This window comes from Aspergillus ibericus (assembly GCF_003184845.1).
Source record: "Aspergillus ibericus CBS 121593 unplaced genomic scaffold BO80scaffold_23, whole genome shotgun sequence".
In the NCBI taxonomy this organism is placed as follows: domain Eukaryota; kingdom Fungi; phylum Ascomycota; class Eurotiomycetes; order Eurotiales; family Aspergillaceae; genus Aspergillus; species Aspergillus ibericus.
Window position 1 is genome coordinate 294,843 of NW_020292121.1, and position 11,646 is coordinate 306,488.

Here is an 11,646-nt window from a genome sequence, read left to right on the forward strand (position 1 = left end):
GATATTTGGAATGAATTCTTGACTTGAAATTTCAAATGGGTACTATTGATAACTTTACTTTTGCCAAGTCGCAGTCTAGACATGAACAGAAACGAAAAGAGACATGATCGGACATCGAGGAATGCTCCACACAAACAAACCATGAGAGAAAAAAATACAAAATACTCTTCCACTGACTCACCATCCCTCTCCTAGCTGACCACCAAGTCCATTCTATTCCACACGCATCTACAGATTCAAATCCACACTCAAATCAGTGACCAGCACTAATTCACACACCCTTCTCCCTCTCAAATCCAAACACCCAATTCAAAAGGAAGAAGACGAGAGTTTACTCCTCTCCGACCATTCTCAAGATGAAGTTGACCACGACAGCGGCCAACAACGCCAGAGCCAGAATCGTCGGCCCGAAGCGATCGTCGATGCCGCTCTGTCCGCGTTTCCGAATACTCTGGGCGCGCCAGTGGAAGGTGACCAGGGCGTAGATCATGGCCGCCATGGCGATGATGGTGAAGAGACCGGCGGAGATGCGGCCGATGCGGTCACCGAAGTTGAGGAGACCGACGGCCAGACCGCCCAGGATGACGGTGAAGTTGAGCCAGGAGAGAAAGGTACGCTCATTGGCGAAGAAGACTTTGGGCTCAACGCGCGTGGGGAGGGCGATGCGCTTGCCTGGTTGATGGATTAGCTGAGTTGGAATTGGGACTGGGATTGGGAGTGGTAGGAAGGGGGAGGGATCGTTGGGGGTAGGGATGATAGGGGAGAAGGTACCTGGGGCGGTTTGGAGGAGAGGTTGGCTGGACATTTTGGTGAGGTGAAATTAGGTGAAATGAGGTGAGATAGGTGATAGTGGGAGAGATAAGACGATGATAGCAGGGAGGAGATATAGCGGTGACTGATGGTCTCGTGCGGACGATCGGACTCAAAAAGTGGGAGAAAAAGTGAGATGCGAACGAGAGAAGAAGGAAGAGAGAATTCTGCAGGGGTCAATTGGCGATGGGATGGAAAAATAGCTCGCCAGTGATAAGTGAATGGTGCTAACGGTTAGTCCAGGAGGAGGATTTAAGCTCGCTTTGATGTAATGCGGTTGGCACCGCCGGGCGGTCATGAATCGAGACGAGCTTCCCCCCGCTTGCCGCTCACGCCATGCCTTCTTCCAGCTTAGTCGCGCGCGCCGGGGCGCTTTTCTGCCGTGTTTCGCCGCCGGATAACGCGCACGTGCCGCATCCTCTTGCTGTGATTGACTGGTTCGACCCACTGCGCATTATTGTTCGGCCGTGGTGCCGGTGACGGCGTCGATTGGTCTGGGGTACTAGTCACGGGCGGTGCTGTATCTCGCCGCTTTAGGGTCAAAGGGGTCACCACGGTGTGTTCCTCCGCTGCGTATCGACTGGGCTGGGCTGGATCTACCATGCGTCGGAAATCATTTCCTGCAGTGGTGCTGGCAGTTCAGGGCTGATGGCGTGGGCGGACAGGATCTAGTGCTGTGGAGCGTGCTGCCAGGAACCGTTTGCCTGCTGATCCTGTCCCTGGCTTCGCTGCTGGGTCTGTCAGGCACGGGAAGCTGATATTTGAAGTTTTGACTTTAGGCTAGGCATTTAAATAGCTTGTGTGGATGCCATTTATATGCCAAGTTTACTTTTGGCTCTTGTTCAGGCCCTTGATGGCAGAATGTTACGGCAGGTGCGATGGAGTCTATAAGGTTGAAGATTGACTGCGGTTTGTCCCAGTCCTCCTGCAGGATCAGGTGATCTAGTTTACGTTTGTCGCTGGCTCTTCCTTCCCCATCTGTATCCTGGTCGTTCAAGTCATGGCATCGCATATCATCAGTTCTCATCAAATACCTGGCCCCAGAATTCCATATACGCTTTCATGAGTCATCCAGCTTGATGGCTTGTAGCTGATGGCTTGATAACTGGGCATGCTTAGCTATATACACTGGGTCTCTTGACGACATTAGAGTGCCTCTGTTGCTCCCTGGGAGCGTCAATTGAACAAACCGGGTAAGTGTCAATTCTAACATTCCATTTTCAGAGCTAGATGGGCGAATACAAGATACATTCCGTCATCATCATGAGATCTAGTCGGGTCCCCTCGATCTATGATTCTTTAGGCTTGCTCCCCATCTCCTAGGTCTAACCAGTCATTGCGAAGTCATGTGAATCTGATTGGGTTCCATCAACGTTTCATCATCTCCTTGTCCACGAGCTCATACTCATTTCAGCCTTTACAAAGGCGTTCAGCAAGGTGATCGCAAGGCTTATCCACCTGGTTTTCTGTCTCATAGAGGGCATCTCTGATATGCTAGGTTGAACAAGCAAACAAGGCCATACATTTAGAAGGAACCTTGATCTTCTTGCTCCCTTCTTCCTTCTTTCTCTCTGTTTAGCCTGGACTGATCAATCTTATCACATCGATTGCATAACTGACTTTATCCTAGTCTTCATCATTACTTTGAAGAAAGCTTACGATAATATGGCATGCGATGATGATGATATGCTTGAGATGGCCCATGTGATCGACCCAAGCGGCGAGGTGACAATCATTCTACACAACGCCAATGCTCCCTTTGCAATCTGGAGTGCCCCTATATCATCGGGTCCGGCTCGAAAAGCAGATGACACGAATAAAGGCGTTCGCATCCGGGTATCCGCCAAGCACCTGATACTTGCATCCCCGGTGTTTGAGAGAGCACTGACCGGTCCTTGGAGGGAGAGCATCACTTTGGATCAGGAGGGCTCAACAGAGATCACCGCCGAAGGTTGGGATATCGAGGCGCTATTGATTTTTCTTAGAGTCATTCATTGCCAATTTCAACTTGTACCCCTGGACTTGAGTCTTGAGGTTCTGGCAAAGGTCACTGTAATAGCAGACTACTACGGATGCCGAGCTGCATTGGGGTTCTTTTCTTGCGTCTGGGTCCAGGACAGCATCATACCGAAGACTTACTCACGAGACTTGATGCTATGGGTATGGGTTACCTGGTTCTTCACCTTGCCAGATCAGTTCCGAGGTGCTACGTCAATTGCCATGTCGCAGTGTAGTGGCGAGATCTACTCCCTCGGACTTCCAATCCCACGGGCGGTCATAGGTAAGCATGCACAGTCTTCACTATGATGCGCTTTTGTCAACACTCAGGATGAATGCTGGGATGAGTACTTTGTAGTCGACATAGCTCAGCAGTTTCTAATGATATGCTTGCAGAGCGGATGAATGCGGTGAGACAAAGTTCCATCCAGTCGCTACATGGCCTACTCGAAGGGCAGGGTGCAAAGATTCTTCATGGCGAACGAGGTTGTCATTTTGAGTGCCGTGCAATGCTGTTTGGGGTTCTTTCAATGCATATGCACGACAACAAATTAGATTGGCCAGCGATCCTGGGGCAAAGCTACGAGACAAGTGCACGAGCAACAGAAACCGTTCGACGACCAAGATGGCGGGAACCATGTTCCGAGGGCAGCAGTAATACGAACAACCGTCGCCTGCATAACTGTCCTGACTGCAATTTCACCCGCCTACTGGGCCCCGTGGAGCAGAGCGTCCAAGGTCTCAGATTACAGAATTTTCTTGTTTAACACAGACTATTACCCTCCCCCCTCTCTGTGCCTGCGGTGCTTTGTTCTGACAGAATATCATAAGTCTCATGATTTTCTACTGCATTGCTTATGGAATTGTACTTAGACCGTATAGATGCTCTGCCAATCCTGGCAACATGGATCTATGCCTTCACACCTGACTGCAGTCTACATGAGAGTCCTTTTCTCTGGTATTGCATCTCTATGATTGCAAAGTCTAGAAGCTTAAGGTATCATCGTTAAATACCACTATAGTTTCAGCAACCATGGTGACCATAGCAAGAGAATCAAGTCCGGAGTATGTATGCCTTGTCATTGGAAGGATACTGGGAGCTCCGACCTATAGCGCGCTAATCCCATCCCGGCAACCAGCTAGTCCGATCTGGGACCGGACGCTAAGCCACTTGCAGGCTAGCGGAAAACCACCTCCGACCAATCAGACACGGCACCGGATCAGCCATGATGCCAGTCAACGGCTTGCCCCCAAACATTCATTCTTCAACTCCAGCCCGCTAACTGTTCTCTCACTGCTGTCGCACTCGCCTCGATTCTTCCGCGCATTCCAGCCTCGCATAGCAAATTGAATTCAGTAAGTGACTCTCCCGCCCACCATGCCCAGCAGTCACTGTTGTTCCGGGTTTGGCTCGCCGGCCTCGGAGCCGCATTGTCTCCCCTCCCCACAATCGCATCTCCAGCATCCGTGGTTATCGTGCCCCCCGACAAGCATCCCCTGGAATCAAGACCCGCGCGAACATCGCTAACTGTCAGCTTGCCAGCCTCACAAAATACCCTCTATAACCACATTTCCGAACCCGCCCATTCACAATGGCTGTCGACGCTGCTACCCCCTCTTCGGTGTGTCACCACCCCGTACCTTCGTACCTGAATAGTCCGCACGCCAGACGTCATCGACCCTCTCGTCCAACTGCCTCTATCCACGAGAACTGCTGGCATATACTGACTATTTACTTCGCATAGCCCGTCCCGATCCCCGAATTGACCAAGATCGCCACTGAGGTGCGTCGTTCATCATCCCATCTTCTCTCTCCCTCTTTCTCCGCCACAGACAATGAACCAACCAAACCCCTCCCCGCAACCCCAACTCCGAGAGAAACTCTACCACTGACATGATGAACCCCACCAACTAGGCCTGCGACACCGCCCTCAATGAAGTGACCGAATACGAGCACACCAAAGTCGGCGAATGGAACTCCCAGATCATTGTACCTGCTCCCTCCACCCACCTACATCCCCCACTCTCCATACCCACCTATCTAACCACACAATGAATGAATAGAACACCATCCTCAAATCCCTCATCACCGCCACCGCGCCCTCCACTCCCTCCACCCCGCCCCCCTACCGCTTCACCGTGAACAGCACCATCGTGCAACAAGGTCTGATCGACAAGTCCGCCGCCGCTGACGGCGCCGCCAGCAACACCGGCAAGCGCGGGATGCACTCGGCCTCCGGAGCGTTCTGGGATGTGAACCGCGACGGAATGTGGACGTTTAAGTATCCTGGTGCGGAGGAGCGGGGGCTCGATGTTGTGGTTAGTGTGACGTGGTTTGCGTTGGGTTAGGTGCTGTTGTTGTGATTGGGGGGAGGGGTTAAATAGAGTAATGAATGAGAGGGTGTTTATGAGATTTTTCTTTCTTTCTTTCTCTATTGTTTTCATGATCGGGTTGGGGGTGAGTGGGAGGTGAATTGTACTTTGAGTTGGGTGGTGTTGTGTTTTATGAGGGTAAATCAAGCAGTAGTTGTTATTGGGAAATACCAAGTCAAACATTTCGTTGGTTCTTGGTTCTTTGCTGACCATCTAGATATTTACGATGGTGTCCCATGGACAATTACATCCCTACAGAACAATCGATGAACTTATCTTGCATATACGGGATATCATACCTGGATAGCTCGCTAACATCCAAAGCACACAGTGAGAACTAAGCAAACTTGAACTCCAATGACAGAAGGCGACTCGCCTCCGTGCTCCAGCCTAAACCAGGCTCCATGCTGACCGTTATCCCTGAACCGGAGAAAGAAAGAAATGGAAAAAACAACGAAACTCCTGCCGCCAGGCAGCTAGCGCCCCGACTCGCTCAGCGTGGCTCGGAGTAATCATTCAGCGCTACGCAGACCGCTCCGCGGTGATGGCCACTGTATTGACGAATGATTTGGCCGGACGCCAGCTCCCATAAGCGCGCATAGTGGTCGCTGGATACTGTGACGAGGTATGCGGAGTCCGCGGAGAAGGCGCAGTCCCAGACCCATCGTTGGTGGTTCGCGAGTGTGGTCTCCAGGAAGAGAGTTCCTGTTGCGGAGTCCATCGGCGGACCGTCGGGTTGTACCGGGAAGGTCTGCTGGGGTTCGTTGTTCACTGGGGGGGTCGCGCCTTGGAAAAGGCTAAATGGATTGACTTCAACTTCTGCGCCGTTGGGGGATACGTGGTTCAGGTGCTCTGGAGATTCTGGTGAGGAAGGCGTGTCGCTCGTCTCGGATGAAGAGAGGCCTTTGGCCTTCGCTTTGGCGGCGGCGGTGGCCGCGGCAAGTTTGGCCGGCGGGTAATCGAGGTCAAGGTTCCATACTTTGGCTGTGTGGTCAGCGGAGCAGGTGGCGAGATGTTTGACGTCGGGAGAGAGCAGAACGCGCGTGAGGTAGTCCTTGTGCGCCTGGAAGGTACATATCGGAACGATGCGGGTTATTTCCGCATCTTGAATCATGCGCCAGATATAGACATTACCCTGAATCAGTCACACAAGATTAGATGCGAAGATAAGTATTAATTCTGACATCAGGTTTACCTTCTTGTTCCCGGCGCACAGCAAAGAGCCATCACTTGCGACACTGACACTGTGCACAGCGACATCGTCTTCAGGAATGAGCTGGTGAGTGCACACACTCTCACCCAGATCCCAAACCCGGACGATGCCCGCGCGGTCTCCACTGATGAGTTCACCTTGGTTAGGATGGATCACCACATCGTTGACTGGAGCTTTATGCGCGTAATTGCGCTGCAGACTGCCTGTGCGGGTGTCCCAGACTTTGACTGTGCCATCCTCCGAGCTCGTCACCATCCACTTTCCTTCACAGTGGAATGCGACACCAGTAATGTTGTTTGTATGACCATCGAAGGTCATGACCGGGTTGGGGTTGGTTGACTTGATGTCATACAGCTTGACATTATTGTGACCGGCGGCGGCCAGATACCGTTTGTCGGGGGTGATGCATAAGCGATTAACTTGGGAATCGGGATGCTGGATAGTGCGCGAGCAGATTCCGGACAATGCCTCCCAGAACCTGGCGGGGTTAGCTGTGTGAATCTCTGGGCGCAAGTAACACAGTCTGACATACCGAATGGTGTGGTCGTAGCCCGCTGGGATCACCAACAAATGGAACATTGGTCAGTCAATTCCCAATCCGACAGCCATAGCGACGAGGATCGTGCCTACCAGTGCAAAGGATCACGCTCATTTTGAGTGTGGATAGAAGCGCAAAGGGTGGGAGGGTTGAAAAAGCGATGAAGGGCGGAGACTTGGGGGGCGGCCGTGACTGAACTATTAATATGCAGTGACCGTTAGGTTCCTGCCGGCCTTACGGCGCTGGGGAGCGCCTTGGCGGCGGCCTCGCAGGACGGGCACGTGAGCGGTGGTGGGGGCGGTGGCCAAGGCGGCAGACCCGGCCCGGATTAAATTTGGAAGAAAGGGAATCTTTTCGACGGACTGCAAGTCACTCGCTGAAGTTATACTTGCTCTACTGCTGTCCCGCGGAATGCTGTAACGCGTCTCCGCTTGACGCACATCCTAACCACAGCTCTTGTTTCATTTGGATTATGCAGTAAGGCGCGTGTCAGTGGCTAGCCGGAGTCTGCTGACGGGCTACCTACCGATCCATTTTCTTGTCTTTTGCCTCCGATAACAAGGCTGCCGTCAACTTTCTACAAGTTAGACGCCCGCTCTCAAGAGGTACGGTTCACAGTCTCTAAGGGAACGGAACTTGGCCAGACACGGACCTCATTCTTACCGTCTGCAGAGCTGGGTCGTGAGTCGATGGAGCGCTCTCTTATCTCTTGAAACCCCCGCTACCGGCATACGATCAACTTTGCCGACGACATACTGCTGGGAAGCCTCGAGCGGGATAGCGGAGCGATTTTCTCCTTATCCTCCTTGGTTTTGATCTGGGTCTAAAATGTCTGCTGCGAGCATGGATGAAGGTAATTCTACCTCTTTCCAGCCCTGCCCTACAGATCCCCAAGGTCTTTATGCCCTTGAGGGTCTTCCGTCTCCCCCATCAATCTCTCATCTGCATGTGAATGATCTGGGGCTTACACCTTCCCCTGGGTCCCAGCTGCAGCACTCCAACATCGGCCCACATGAAGAGCGTCCTCTGTCCGCCGGAGTTGTAAATACTACACCAGCACTCCATGATGCGCGAAACTGTACGGAACAGCTCGATACCCTGAAGAGCCACATAGGTGATGAGCATCACACCAAAGTCGAATTTACATCAGAAGAACAAAGTTCTATCCGCTCCCAGACAGAGGATTCTCAAGAGTCGTCGACCGAAGCTGCATCTCGTTCCCCACAATTCGATATACACCGATCGGGATCCGACGAGTCCAACAGCACTACTGAGGACTTATACGACCCTCTCTTTGACGACGACTTTGACCTCCAGGAATTCGACGTGGTTTTACCTTCCCGGAAGAGGGACGGCGACGAGGCGTTTTCTGAAGAATGTGCTTCCTGGGATTTACCAAGCAAGAGGAAAGTCACTGAGTTCACACAAGATCTGACGACAGTGTCGCCGGACAACACACCCTCATTAACATCACTTGATTCTATTCAGCCTGATCAAGCGGGCACCGGACCTCATACGCCAGCAGATATCGAAAAGCAGCACTCGCCGGGTGCTTTCTTCGATCCCATAGATATCCTGCTTCAAGATCCTACATGCGACCTTACTTTGAACATTCCAGACGGCGAAATCCCGTTCAGCTTTGATTTCTCAGACGCGGACAATGGACAGGGGCGGAAGGAGGACATCCGAACGAGTCATATATCTGACGAGACTCTCAACCTAGCCGAGCATGCTCTGCCCTCGATCAGCGAAATTACCAAGGAACGATTTTCCCTCACTGACTCGAATCTCCTTGATAACACCTCCCGCGAGGTCCTGCAGCGGGTTTACGTCGAACCAGAGTATGCCTCGCCATATCCGCCTCACGGAGGGCCCTTGGGATACCTTCCATCAGCCCAAGGACTCCACGTCAGGTGCATGGAAGTGTCCGATGATCGGATCAACTTTCGTCTTTCGAGCCTGCGGGCGAGGGTCCAACAGCTGACCCAAGAACGCAACAAGTACAAACAAGAGTTGGCACAGATGTCGGACCTGACCGCTGTGGACCCGGCGACGGGTAAGACGAAGAAGCAGTTACTCCTGGAGCAGAATGCGATGCTGCGACGGGTGTGTTCCCGGCACCAAAAGCGGGTTGAAGAATACAAGCAAGAGGCGACCGAGTGGAAGAACAAGCTTCACAATCTTAGCGTGACCCACAACTGCCTCTTGTATGAGATCCAGACCCAGAACCAAGTACCTCGAGTGAATCCAATGCCCCCGGGATACAAACCTCCCCGGGTTCGTCAGGTCAACCTCGAGGGAACCCCCGTGCATTCTCCAGCACCAAGTACATCTGCGGGCGGCTCTTTCGTGTCTGAAGCTCGAGCGGAACCACTGACGATCGACCTGACCGACGGGACGGGCGATGATGCGCCCGCCGAGACCCCCGAGGAATCTCAACGACGCACGGAGATGCTCCAGTCCCTGCGGAGTAAAAGATACCGGTGGCTGGCCGATGGGGAAGCGGAGGTCGGCAATGCGGCCTGGCGCATGGCCCAGGGTTCCCCAAGAGCCGGTGGTGGTGGGCCTCAGGATTCCGGGCGGAGCCGGGACCACCGACCAGCGAACACCCCACGCGAGATTGCGTCAGAGCAATGACGCCGACTGGGGGAGCCAGAGTTGAGGTCAGGCAAGCTGACGTATTTGAAAATATCTTGATACCCTTGTTTATCTTTTCTCGATCAATCATAACTGCGGGGCGGCGTTGAGGATGGTGTCATCCATCGATGAACCGATTGCATTTTTAGAGTCTAACAAGCTTTCCTGCATGGTACCAACCCTTAAGATACGCCCACTCGTAATATCATGACACAGTCGTAAAGATCGTAATCTCCCCTTGCCGGAGTAGCAGCGACAAGCTCCCGCCACATCCATCTAAGTCTATCCACCGCGTCTATACAAAACCAACCCGTCGCGAACGAGAAATAACGTACAGTATACAGATCCAAATCAGCCTATATTGGGGGGCCCCTGCGATGCTCACCCGTTTATATTCTATGTAGCTTGGGCGTACAGGGAGACATCCCTCCTGGTCTAACTCGCCGAGATGGCGAGGGGGGGGATCCGAGCCGGTAGCGATGGTCTGGAGATAGTCACGGGATTACCGGCACCCGTGGTGGATAACTGCTCACTCGGTCGTAGCGGGAGGAGTGCGCTGGTGTTCCTTCTCGCGCAGGTCGGGGGACACCGAGCTGCTGGTGCCGGTGCTGACGCTGGTGCCGTTGGCACTGTTCCGCTTGAGTTGCTTGCGGGCCTTGCGGCCCCCGCAGCACGAGGCACAGCAAGACCCGAGCTGCAGGATGAAGGCGACCAGGTTGAAGCCGGAGGCGATCCACATGAAGACCATCATGCGCGTGCCGATCCAGGCTTCGATGTTGAGGTCTTCGCTGGCGGAGGTGAAGACGTTGCGGAAGATGATGAACATGACCGTGGCGACGACGGAGGCGACGACGGTAAAGAGGGCGGCCAGGAAGGTGAGGATCAGGAAGGGGAAGGAGCGGAGCAGCACAAAGGTGCGGCGGCGGTGCTGGGGGTGGGCTTGGTTGACGGCCGGGTCGGAAGAGATGGTCTGGGGCGGCCGCGAGGAGACGGCGAGGGGGGAGAGAAAGATGAGAATGAAGGTCAGGACGGTGGCGGTGATGAAGAGACCGAACATCCAGTGCGACGCGATGCGGGCAATCTTCAGCGCGGAGGTGATGTTGGCGGGCAGAGCGACTGGAGGGGGGTTGGTTAGTGATGGCTAGTGGGGGGGGGGGGGGGTGTAGGCAGGGACCTACTGGTTGCGCCGGAGAGCAGTTCACTGAGAATGATCTCGACGGGATTGAACCAATACAGGACTTTGGGCTTGGAGCAATGGGTGATGCCCTGGCCCAAGTAGCCTTCGCAATAGTTCCATAATCCGACCTGGTAGAAGTCGTGCAGACCGATGGTGCGGGCAATGGTATCGATCAGGTCGGCATTGGGGGTGGACAGCGGGATGATATTGGCCAGGTTGATTTCCAGGAAATACGTCTGTCGGATCACAGCTTTGTCGGCGACACTGCCAATGCACACCAGAATGAGGAAGATCCAGGCCACCAGATAGCAGAAGGACCGGAGGATGCGGTGCCAGAGCACCTTGGACCGACTCCGTCCGACCTGCGGCCGTTCCGGGGCATTTTTGAACAGGGGCAGCTTTGCCATGGACCGCTGTCAGGCACGTGGCGGTGGAGATGGGAGGTCGGAATGGGCGGAAAACCGAGTCGAAGGAGAGTTGATGAGACGACGCAGGACAGATCAAGTGTCAGTCAAAATGTGTGCCAGTATAGTTAGTTGGTTAGTATATGAGCGATCCGGATGGCGGAGGGTTAGTCGACGAGATGACGTTACACCCCATGGACCACGTGCCAGGATCGAGGAGGATAGATGAGTTCAGGAGGACGGAGGAAAAGGAGAGACGAGATGAGACGATCAGAATGGAGAGTCAAGAGTTGGACAGAACAGGCGACAGTCCACGTCCCGGATCTCCAGCGATCCGCCGTGGATTTTGGGCTTGAAGGTTGAAAAAAGTTAGACGCCTTGGCAGCCAAACATCCCAATACATACGGAGTACTATGGATTGTTTTAGTTAATCCAAATAATCAAATAAATCCCAAATCCAATCTGGGCCGTAACGCTGGCGGCTTCATTTTTTACT

The 11,646-nt window shown here is 53.5% G+C and overlaps 6 protein-coding genes across 6 annotated transcripts; 3 read left to right on the top strand and 3 right to left on the bottom strand.

Annotated features, from left to right (window-relative positions):
• Nucleotide 1: 1 nt before the first annotated feature.
• BO80DRAFT_383566 (putative vacuolar transporter chaperon Vtc1) lies at nucleotides 2-1,058 on the bottom strand. Its single transcript, XM_025716921.1, has 2 exons — nucleotides 772-1,058; nucleotides 2-672 (listed from the first exon to the last, which is right to left on the bottom strand). Exons 1-2 carry the CDS (start codon nucleotides 803-805, stop codon nucleotides 332-334), a joined length of 375 nt encoding a protein of 124 aa, XP_025574631.1. The 5' UTR covers nucleotides 806-1,058; the 3' UTR covers nucleotides 2-331.
• Nucleotides 1,059-2,505: 1,447 nt separating this feature from the next.
• Nucleotides 2,506-3,575, top strand: BO80DRAFT_357064 (uncharacterized protein; the record flags this gene model as incomplete). The annotated part of the gene is made up of 2 exons (XM_025715821.1): nucleotides 2,506-3,091; nucleotides 3,205-3,575. The coding sequence occupies 2 exons, from the start codon at nucleotides 2,506-2,508 to the stop codon at nucleotides 3,573-3,575; spliced, it is 957 nt and encodes a 318-aa protein (XP_025574632.1).
• Nucleotides 3,576-4,082: 507 nt separating this feature from the next.
• BO80DRAFT_425805 (dynein light chain Tctex-type family protein) lies at nucleotides 4,083-5,459 on the top strand. The gene is made up of 5 exons (XM_025719610.1): nucleotides 4,083-4,164; nucleotides 4,352-4,430; nucleotides 4,554-4,592; nucleotides 4,724-4,798; nucleotides 4,873-5,459. Exons 2-5 carry the CDS (start codon nucleotides 4,401-4,403, stop codon nucleotides 5,155-5,157), a joined length of 429 nt encoding a protein of 142 aa, XP_025574633.1. The 5' UTR covers nucleotides 4,083-4,164; nucleotides 4,352-4,400; the 3' UTR covers nucleotides 5,158-5,459.
• Nucleotides 5,443-7,121, bottom strand: BO80DRAFT_502663 (WD40 repeat domain-containing protein). The gene is made up of 4 exons (XM_025724332.1): nucleotides 7,025-7,121; nucleotides 6,927-6,948; nucleotides 6,377-6,872; nucleotides 5,443-6,316 (listed from the first exon to the last, which is right to left on the bottom strand). The coding sequence occupies exons 1-4, from the start codon at nucleotides 7,044-7,046 to the stop codon at nucleotides 5,675-5,677; spliced, it is 1,182 nt and encodes a 393-aa protein (XP_025574634.1). The 5' UTR covers nucleotides 7,047-7,121; the 3' UTR covers nucleotides 5,443-5,674.
• A 343-nt stretch (nucleotides 7,122-7,464) lies between these two features.
• Nucleotides 7,465-9,749, top strand: BO80DRAFT_425807 (uncharacterized protein). Its single transcript, XM_025719611.1, has 2 exons — nucleotides 7,465-8,665; nucleotides 8,711-9,749. Exons 1-2 carry the CDS (start codon nucleotides 7,761-7,763, stop codon nucleotides 9,567-9,569), a joined length of 1,764 nt encoding a protein of 587 aa, XP_025574635.1. The 5' UTR covers nucleotides 7,465-7,760; the 3' UTR covers nucleotides 9,570-9,749.
• A 130-nt stretch (nucleotides 9,750-9,879) lies between these two features.
• On the bottom strand, nucleotides 9,880-11,462 carry BO80DRAFT_105293 (SUR7/PalI family protein). The gene is made up of 2 exons (XM_025713364.1): nucleotides 10,748-11,462; nucleotides 9,880-10,685 (listed from the first exon to the last, which is right to left on the bottom strand). Exons 1-2 carry the CDS (start codon nucleotides 11,151-11,153, stop codon nucleotides 10,099-10,101), a joined length of 993 nt encoding a protein of 330 aa, XP_025574636.1. The 5' UTR covers nucleotides 11,154-11,462; the 3' UTR covers nucleotides 9,880-10,098.
• Between the last annotated feature and the right edge of the window lie 184 nt (nucleotides 11,463-11,646).